Consider the following 10,179-nt stretch of genomic DNA (forward strand, 5'->3'; position numbering starts at 1 on the left):
ATTATTCTGGTGTTTAGCAAATAGAAATAATGTTGGTGATCCTGACTGAGCTGAAACAGGAAAAGTTTAGTCTGATTTAATGTCAGACAGTGAGAATAAAAGGTTTTCTGTCTTTTTATACAGTGAATGTAAACTTCTGGTTTTAACTGTATGCGTCAGGGTTTCTTACAGTATCATTAGGCATCACACAAAACATGAAACAAATGTGTGTATGGAGCAATTAATGACTGGAAACACAACTTTAGCTACAGCTGTATGCATCTATGTGCAATGATGATGGATTTTAGTTTTAGATTTTATTTAATATCAAGGTCAATAATTGTGAACAGTGCTCTTGAGGTACAGTTATCAGAATGCTCAGTCTGGTCACTGGAGGTCAGTTGCAGAAATAAGGAAGTTATTATCCAGTTGTTATTAAAGCAGACATTCCCAAATAACATTTGGCTAAACAATGCGTGCATACTCGTGCGGCATATTAGGAACTTTAGACGACCTCAAGGCTGTTCTTTATATTTAGCTTTGTCCTACTGAAGGGCTCATTGTAGTGCCATGTCACTGCTTTTTTGCTTTCATGATCCTGATCCGTGTTCAGAGTTGTCTTGTGGCAGTACACTTTAGTACCTGCACGCACACCTGTAATAACATCAGCAGGTGGGCCGCTGTCTGATGTGTGAAAAATGAGGACAGATCACATCAAGTCAGGAAGCTCAGTGCTCCCCAGTCTCCATCACCTGCATCGCTGGACAACCGAGTCAGCCCATCATGCAGACAGCAGCCAGATAGATGCCTGGAGCAGTCAACTGGCCTGCTGCCTTTTGACCAGCTTGAATGAGTTTGTCCCTCTGTAGAGGCCAAAAGGGGGCATGTCAGACCTGAACCTCCTCCATGTTAACACCACATCACTAATCCCTACAGGGAAGAGTTTAGGGCCCGGCTACAGCAACAGACCCTCCGTACCTGTCACTTTCTGTCTCCTTTCCACTCCTTTTTCCTCCCGTTCTCTGCCTCTCCTCTTCTATCCCCCCGTTCTGCCCTCTCCGGTTCCCCAGCGGAGGAGCGGAACAGACAGACAGCAGGCCTAATTGAGATATGTGCAGTTGGGTCACTCTCCCATAGCTCTCCCCTCCCTTCACAACGAGAATTGAATTAGCCGGCCCGATGGCTCCATCAGCAGAGATGTAAAAGCTACTGGTTGAAGACAATCAGACATGGAAGGTCTAAATTGCTAGAGAGAGAGAGAGAGAGAGTAAGAGAGAGAGATGCTTTGAATTGGGGTAGACTGAGTGAGGTGATGAGCTATGGGAGGGAGAGAGACGGGACACTTAATGGGATTTTGGGTGGGGGTGAGGGGGTTGTACTGCCTGACAGTCATCTTCAGGCATGTCTTTGATTGGCTAAATTATAGGGACCTGATCTGGACTTTGACGTGGTTCATCTGAATGCAACATCTGCATAAAGTTAAAATCATGACTAGTGGTTCGCGTGCTCGTGTGTTCCCACAACTTAAAGGTGATCTCTTGTGTCAAAAAGTCAAAAGCCCGACGTGTCTCTGACTGTATCTGCTCTCCGTGTGTCTGTCTGGCTCTCCACAGTTAATCATGGGCTTGGGCACCCAGGGGGCGGAGAAGAAGAGCGCCGCGTCCATCGCCTGCTTCCTGGCGGCCAACGGAGCGGACTTGACCATTCGTAACAAAAAGGGCCAATCCCCTCTGGACCTGTGTCCCGACCCCAGCCTCTGCAAGGCTCTGGCCAAATGCCACAAAGAAAAGAGCAGGTAAACATGCCGGGGAATTGTTTGACATTTTGGGAAATGCACTCGTATTCCTGCTTTCTTGCTGAGAACTGGAGGCGAAGGATCGATACCACTCTCGCGTCTGTACAGTAAATATGAAGATGGACCCAGGAGATGGTGGGCTGAGCTTCGCATAAAGAGAGTAAACGAGGGGCAACTGTGAGGCCAGGGGCATAAGAGTCCACCTGCCTATGACTCTAAAGCTCAATGATCAACATCTTGTGTGTTTAATCTGTTTAAAAACTGAGGTGACAGTTTGTTAGTTTTACAGAACTGTGCTCACAAGCTGCTAAAACCAGACATTGGTGGGGTTTTTTTTACTGCTTTGGTCATCTATTTTATTTATTTATTCACATTTATTTGTCGAGGTTCGTCGTTCATCAGATGCTTCTGAGAAGTCGTGTTACACGTAGGGCATTACAAGGATGAACTTCAAAGAGTGCGTCTGGGGCTTTCATGCATCCTCGTACGCCCACAGCTACTGTAACGGCACCTGAAAGAGATTTTAAGAACAGAAGAAGAGATCGCAGCCCACGACGATCATCAGATGATTTTATTGATTTACTTTCTTTGCTGAAAATGTTTCATGTCGGGGCGTTTTGCGCGTAACCTCGTCTGCTCTCTCTCACGCTGTGGTTCTGTTGTGATGGTTGCAGCGGCCAGGTGGGAACCCGCAGCCCGTCTCTGAACAGCAACATCGAGTCGCTGGAGGAGTGCATGGTGTGCTCCGACATGAAGAGGGACACTCTGTTCGGGCCCTGCGGACACATCGCCACCTGCTCCCTCTGCTCGCCGCGCGTCAAGAAGTGTCTCATCTGCAAAGAGCAGGTCCAGTCGCGAACCAAGGTACCGGGAGCGCCGCTACGATCCGTATCCGAATCCGAACACTGGCTGGATTCTTTCATCGTGTTTTAATCTGTCTCCTCCGCAGATCGAGGAGTGCGTAGTCTGCTCCGACAAAAAGGCCGCCGTGTTGTTCCAGCCCTGTGGTCACATGTGCGCTTGTGAGAGTAAGTTACTCAGAGTTTTGCTTCATTTGTTTATTTAGTTTTTGCATAAAGCGTACGTGAGAGTTGACCGAGCGTTTGTCTTCCTCAGACTGTGCCAGCCTCATGAAGAAGTGCGTACAGTGCCGGGCTGTGGTGGAACGCCGCACCCCCTTCGTCCTTTGCTGTGGAGGGAAAGGTATGGAGGATGATGCCGCTGATGATGATGATGATGATGATGATGATGACCTTAGTGAGTGAATCTTCCACACGTTCCCTTTTAATCCACCCCTTTATTTAGTTTTTCTTTCCTTATTTTCTTCACTCTTTTCAAAATATCTGCTCTGATCCTCCTTTTTGTTTTTTAATCTTTTGCTTTGTCGCTGCCTCGCTTACACATTTACTTCCTCTGTTTGCATCACTGTTATGTTGTTTTGTTGTTGTTTTTTCATCCTATTAGACACATTAGAAAACTATTCAAACTGCACGTAGACGTCGGGCGGATCAATCAGTCCGTCTCAAACTAATTTCCACGACTAAATCCGGCATGTTTTAATCATTACGCGATCCGGACCACCTTCTACTTAGATGTTGGCTCTCGGTACCAGCTGATGCTCTGACATACATCTTCCAAAGAGAAGAAAAAAAATGTTGTGTTTTGGATCATAATCTTTTTACTGAGGATCTCAGAAGCCATTTCCAGATTGCTGAATAACACAATAATGTCAGAGTATACAGGTAACCTGATTAGTTCATGTTTCTGTGGCTTCCAAAAGTTTGACTAATCACATTCGCATAAAATGGATGAAGTTATTTGTGAGCATATGCTAAAGGACCAGCAGCTCTTATGATACATGCATATTAATACCCACATGAATGTGTAAAAGCGCTGAATTATAACAAGGAATTCCTGAACGAGGACACAGAGCATCTTTGGAATTAAACACCCCGCGAGCATCTTTCCATCTGCAAAGGAGTCGTCATCGTTTATACTCAGAGTATTGTGTCACACATGGACGTACCACATGAGTCGTGATGTAATGTAGTGTGTAAATATGTTTGTTTTGGGATGCGTTCACCATCCATCATCTTGTCTCGAAGCCTTTTTATCGCCCATGTCCTTATTTCGGTGGCTGCATCTCACTAGCGGCTACTCGTCCCGTGTTTTCCACATTTTCTGTTGAGTTAAAAGGGAAACTGTTGTAAGTTCACAGCTTTCATGTTTACCCCTGTATTATCTGTTTTTGTTTTTTTTTTTTTAAACTTCTCCATCGGCGTCAGTGCATCTCACTTGCCGACGTGCAAAAGTGAACGCTGACCCGAGCGCACATACACTCATGCAAGGGGCAGCATTGAATGTTTATCTCTTTCCCTTTTATCCCAGTAACACTGCCTGTTGCCGTCTGTTTCAAAATGCAAAACACAAAATTTGTCACCTGTCACTTGGATTATTTCAACTCCCCGCTTGTCTGGTCGGGACTCAAACGTGAACGTGTAACCCAGCGAGCACAGGCATTAGTCTCATGCTTAAGCATTGGCTGATGGCAACAAAAATCACTTGCCGCTTTTGACTCTCAGTTCTGCATAGAAGTAACTCTGTTTCCCATTCTCTCCCTGATCACTGTTTCCGACTTTCCAGCTTCCTATTCAAATTCTTTCTCTGACCTTCCTTAAGACACTGTAGTGAGTAGTTCTGGTCATCAGGCCAGCCGTGGAGCTGGTAGAGGCAGCTCCTGCTATAACACTGTGACTGGTTATTCCCAGCAGGGAGCTCTAACACTATGGCAGGGGGATCGCAGGATCTTCTCCAGCCCAACAATCTGGCACTAAGTTGGTGTAAGTATACTTCCATGATCCCCTCCCTTATCAGAGCCTTGTTTTGAAAGAGCCCCCCTCCCCCCCACAGTGCTGCCCTGGCCCCTCTCCCCTCCCCTTAACTCCCTCCTTTTCTCTTTCAGCGACAACATAAACGCTAGATGATGTTTTATGTATGATGCACATCCCCAGAATCACACTGGTGCTCACTGTATCTGGCAGATGTTTGGATATGACAATCCTCCAGCTCGGAGTCCCCGGCAGGGCATCAGTCCAGAAAATCCGCGTTGAGTGCTCAAATAATACACGCAGTCAGTTTCACACAGATATTATGCAGCCGGCTCGTACGCTGCCAGAGGCATCGCATGATGTTTTGCCCTGTGCCCGTTTACTTTCCAGATAATTACCAAGTGTGCTTTTCTGAAATATAATCATTTAGAAGTGAGCTAGTGGAGACTGCCAGAGCCCCAGTCTGCCAAACAATACAACTCAGAGTGCATGTGTCTGTGATCCTGCTCGTTCACAAAACTCATCTTTTACATGTAGCTGAGCGCTCGGCTTGTTTCAGAACCGCAGCAGATATTTCTGTTAGGTTCATAGTTTAGAGATGAAGTCTGAGGTGACCGTCGGTGCACAACTCATTGTTTTTCTGTTTAATCTTTAGGTTGGTAACTGACTCTTTTTTTCTTTCGTCCCCTCAACATGTGTTTGTGTTGTCTTATGTCCGAGCAGCCAGTGGAAACATCCCGGCCCTGCAGAGAGACAAAGACAACACCAACGTCAACGCTGACGTACAGAAGCTACAGCAGCAGCTTCAGGACATCAAGGAGCAGGTGAGCCCACGTTCATCCACCACCGAAGGAACAGAACTGAACCTCAAGCTAGTGACCAGTGGTTTAAACTGTTTGACATCAGTTGTATGTTAGAAAGTTCTCGTGTCTTAGGGGTGATTCTGTGTTTTAGTGCCAGTGAAAGCAGGTTGAGCATTTTGGTGATATCTCCCGAGGACAAATTTGGTTCACATTGATATGATTTTGTTGCCAGTTATCACAAAGTTTTCAGCAAATATCCAACAAAACGATAAAGTGCTGACAATTTACATCTGAAACTTTAAAGGTCAGCTTCATTGCCACATCTGTTACTCAACACTGCAGCTGAAACCAGACGTTTACATCCGCTGTATAAAAAGACATAAAACCTTTTGTTTCCTCACATATCTGACATTAAATCAGACTAAACTTTTCCTGTTTTAGGTCAGAAAGAAATCACAATAACAAATCCTCTCTCTCATTATTCTGGTGTTTAGCAAATAGAAATAATGTTGGTGATCCTGACTGAGCTGAAACAGGAAAAGTTTAGTCTGATTTAATGTCAGACAGTGAGACTAAAAGTCTTTTTATACGGTGGATGTAAACTTCTGGTTTCAGCTGTATGTTTTATGCAGGAGAAGGAGAGATGATGACATCTGCATCTCGACTGGTTGGAGGAGGCATGAAACCACAGTCCTGTTGTTTAAAAGTTGAAATGACTTGAATGCCAACAGCACAGCGTGAACTCTGATTGCTCCTCTTCATCTGTCTGCAGACCATGTGTCCGGTGTGTCTGGACCGGCTGAAGAACATGATCTTCATGTGCGGCCATGGCACCTGCCAGCTGTGCGGGGACAGGATGAGCGAGTGCCCCATCTGCCGCAAGGCCATCGAGCGCCGCATCCTCCTGTACTAGAGCCTTCCTGACGGACTCTCTGTTCTCCTAACGCCCACACTGACCACGCCCGCAACGCCACATCCACACCAGCTGCTGCCATCCTCACAGCACCCCAGTCAGCCAGCCATGTCTTACTCTGCACCACGAATACTCTCTTAACAGGTTCATTGTGTTCAGGTGGAAGTTCTGTTACAAAACAAGGGAAAGAAAAAACTGACTTTAATCAACTTTGCTGTTCTGTCGTGGTGTGTCCTCAGCGCAGCCACAGAGATGCCTGCTTCACCGACGTTTTTTTTTCCTCCCCTCCCTGCCTTTTGTTTTCCCACCATCCTGTTTTTTATTTGACTTTTTTCTTCTCTCTTTGAGTCTGAGGTTCAGATTCTTGGATATGAACTTAAGAGGTGAATCCCATCTCTGGATTTTCTGTCAGCAACCGTAGACGTGTGGGGGAGCCGAGGTCGGTCTGTTACCGTTTTTTTTTTATGTAAAGTTCTCATGCATCTGTCGCAGTCGGTGCCAGCTGCAGTCAAGTTTTATTGTATTTGTAAATCTTTATGCAAGTGTATTGGTATCGGAAGCTCCAGGTGTGGATTTTAAGTACTTAATTTTTCACGTCAGTATGAGAAGTTTGAGACACGTTACTGTTTGCACCGTTTTCAAGGCGTTTCATCTCCGCGTCCAGTCGGGCTGTTTGACACTGTAACGCCAACTGTCCGAGCAGTCCAAGACCAAATGTTGGCAGTTTTGCACTAGAAAAGATGAGTCAGGGTCAAAGCGTTTTTTTTTTCTGCGCTGACTTCGGAGGTCCGCTTCAGCTCAGTGACGAAACCCAGATATCGTAGCCTGACTGCCAGGTAGCACACTACGCTCTGATCACCGACGGCGACGCCCAGATTTAAGAGCCGCCGCGTCGGGATTCAAGACATTCAGCTTCTGCCCCCCTCGTGTAAACCGTGTTGTTCCACACGCCGACCCGTACGATGCAAGCATTATTTAGTATCTCGTCACAACTTGATGTTAAACTGTTGAGACTCGGTGGTATTTTCTGACAAAAAAAAAACAAAAAACTGTACAATTCAACGAGCATTGCTAATTTACCATTGATGACTCTGTGCCATTTGCTTCCAAAAATCGACTTGTTAAATAACTTGTTTGGGGATAAGGTGCTCTTTATCTTGTATTACTTTTATTTTTTAATTTAAGTGTATTTCCTTTTCTCGAAAATCAACATTTATGGAGCTAGAGAGTACAATCTATTAGAACACTTAAGATGAAAATGTAGAATAAATTATTTTGTATTGCTGCCCAGACGATAGGATTTATAGGTATCACTGCCTTCCTACTATGTAGCCTCAAAGTCTCTCAAACATTCTGCTCTGATGTTCATGTTGAAATACGTTTGTGATGTTTTTGTTGGCAATAGCTTTCTAGCAATCATCGGTAGAAGCATTTTTCTCTGCAGTAGGTCTCCGTGCGCCTAACTCGCTCATTTGTGAAATGGAAAAAACACATTTTGTCGTTTGAAATTGTCGAGTATCTTTTTTTCAGCCAGTGTTTTATTTGGGAGGAAAGCTAATGTTTTTTTAAAGACAGAACTTGCCTTGCCTTTTTTTTAAAAAGGCAGTTGCCTATTTGGAGACTCAGCAAAGTGGCTAGCTTGCTCCGCTATGTGGGAATTTGCAACCGCATACAAGCATTGTGTTTGTTTCGTTTTTTGTTTTTTTTTCTAGAACTGAAAGCAACTTTTGAGTACAGTTTTGATTCTTTTCACTGATCACGATAACACTTTAAGCTAGAAGCACTAATACGCTTTATGGTAGTGTTGTCTTGTTATGGTTGTTATGAAAAAGCCTATTTTCTACTTTATTTTCAATACCTGTAACTGTCCTGTTAGAAGCGTATCGGTAGTATTTTCTTTGGCATGAATGTTTGACATATGCAGTACGACATGTATCATTCAAAAAACGTTCGGTCTGTATTGCTAATAAGTGCTTTTAAAACAACCATATAGCGGAAATAAAGTTCTAAATGAACCGTGAGACATTCAGCACGCCGTTTGTTCTGGTTTCTTCTCCTGTTGAATTGCTCATTAGTTTGTTGTTTCAGGTCGGGCTCACACGTTGTCGCCTTCTTTTAGGCAGAAAATTAGCATTTTGTTGCTTTTGTCCTGCTGTGCAGTGTCTGCCTGGCAGAGGAGACGGGAGGGCAGGGAGGGAGGTGTGGGGTAATTGAAAATGCTAACACCTAATAATGACTCAGCACCAGCGTGTGATAGGTCAGCTATGCTAATCAGAGAGGGAGAGAATGAAAAGAGCAAACAGTAAAAAAAAAAACACTCAGGAGAGATGAGAGAGCCCCAAATAGAGTGATGCATCTTCTCCGGTGAGCGGCGTGACAGCGGGACGTCTCACAAGGCATCTCCAGAGCACTAAGAAATTATGACCAAAGGCCATTTATGTTCTACCTCATTGACTAGTCCATTCATAACCTGGACATCTTCGGGCTTGTCTCAGATGCAGCAGCGGCACACAGCTGCTTATAGCGAGGCATTCATCATGCTGTCATCCTCTCACTCTTGTCAGTGCACCACCGTACACGAGACTTTTTATACCGGCTCACATCTCTGTGACTTGGCATGAGGCCTGGACAGCTGGTGTCCCATCAGATGTCTGGGGTGCTTCGTCATTTTATACTCAACTACATGCTTTTTTTAAAAAAGAGGCTCTCATGAGGTTCACCAGTTACAGTGTCGTACAATAGATGACCAAAAGTATGTGGACGGCTTTGTCAACATCCATCCATCCATCATCTCTACACCTTAATCCTCACCAGGGGGGCTGGAGTCTATCCCAGCTGACTCAGGGTGAAGGCAGGTTCACCTGGACAGGTAACCAGTCTATCACGGGGCTACACTTAGAGACAGACAACCAAGCACACTCACATTCACACCTACGGACAATTTACAATCACCAATTAACCTCAGCATGTTTCTGGACTGTGGGAGGAAGCCGGAGAACCCGGAGAGAACCCACGCTGCACGGAGAGAACATGGAGACTCCACGCAGAAAGATCCCGGGTGTCCTCACCGGGACGCCAACCGGCGACCTTCTAGCTGTGAGGCGACGGTGCTAACCACTGATCCACCTTGCAGCCCCCACTTCAACTTCATCAACTTAAATCTAAACAATAAATCCTCTTTTAGGCCACAGTTTATATCTGAGGACTGTCGATCCTGTAAATTCTCACCCACTGAATGAATCCACAGCCGGGGCAGGTGTGGCTTTCAGGGGCAGTTATCAGGGAGCGAGATCGGTACACAAACACTCCTTTGACCAGAATTAAATTAAAAAATGCTGCTTCACTGAGAAACACAAGACGCTGGCATATCACTTGTTGTCGTAAGCTGAAACCTAATTCCCCAAAACTGTTCAGGAAGAGTCGAACAACATCCTAACTCTGTGTGACTTGTTCCTGACGTGTAGTGTCTGATCTGCTCTTCCATGGAAGACGTCCTTTCTTCTGTAGAAAGTCGGCGTGTTGGAGCTACAGATAGGATTTCATTAAATATTGCCTATTTTTGGTCACCAACACGCTCTGTGTCGAGGATTTCTGTCATAGTTCATGCATACGTGATGAAAAGTGACTTTTTTTCCATTTATGGTCGGACAAAACTGACACAAGATTTTTTTCTGATTAACAACGAAAGCGAAGGAATGAAAACACATTCTTGTTTCTTGTTTCTTGTTTTATATGAAGCGGATGTTTATGGGCCTTTTTTTTTAGTAAGTTAACCCTGTTCAGGACTTTTGGTTTAGGTGACAGGTATTGTTTTGTTTTTTTAAAATATAAAAAGAGGGATAATTGTCATGCATTTGGAAC

At 44.8% G+C, this 10,179-nt stretch overlaps 1 protein-coding gene across 4 annotated transcripts in view; it reads left to right on the plus strand.

Moving 5' to 3' along the window:
* The window catches only part of mib1 (MIB E3 ubiquitin protein ligase 1), a 55,929-nt gene extending 47,582 nt beyond the window's left edge, over positions 1 to 8,347 (plus strand). The window contains exons 16-22 of one of the 4 annotated variants that reach the window (XM_008282904.1): positions 1,593 to 1,774; positions 2,449 to 2,638; positions 2,724 to 2,802; positions 2,891 to 3,031; positions 4,543 to 4,614; positions 5,326 to 5,426; positions 6,178 to 8,347. In XM_008282904.1, coding sequence (XP_008281126.1) covers positions 1,593 to 1,774; positions 2,449 to 2,638; positions 2,724 to 2,802; positions 2,891 to 3,031; positions 4,543 to 4,614; positions 5,326 to 5,426; positions 6,178 to 6,318 — 906 coding nt within the window. In that variant the 3' untranslated portion in view covers positions 6,319 to 8,347. The remainder of the gene's footprint in view (positions 1 to 1,592; positions 1,775 to 2,448; positions 2,639 to 2,723; positions 2,803 to 2,890; positions 3,032 to 4,542; positions 4,615 to 5,325; positions 5,427 to 6,177) is intronic. The other 3 variants (XM_008282905.1, XM_008282907.1, XM_008282908.1) reach the window with 3 other exon arrangements.
* The last annotated feature ends 1,832 nt before the right edge of the window (positions 8,348 to 10,179 follow it).

This window comes from Stegastes partitus, unplaced genomic scaffold (assembly GCF_000690725.1).
Source record: "Stegastes partitus isolate 25-593 unplaced genomic scaffold, Stegastes_partitus-1.0.2 Scaffold289, whole genome shotgun sequence".
Classification (NCBI taxonomy): domain Eukaryota; kingdom Metazoa; phylum Chordata; class Actinopteri; family Pomacentridae; genus Stegastes; species Stegastes partitus.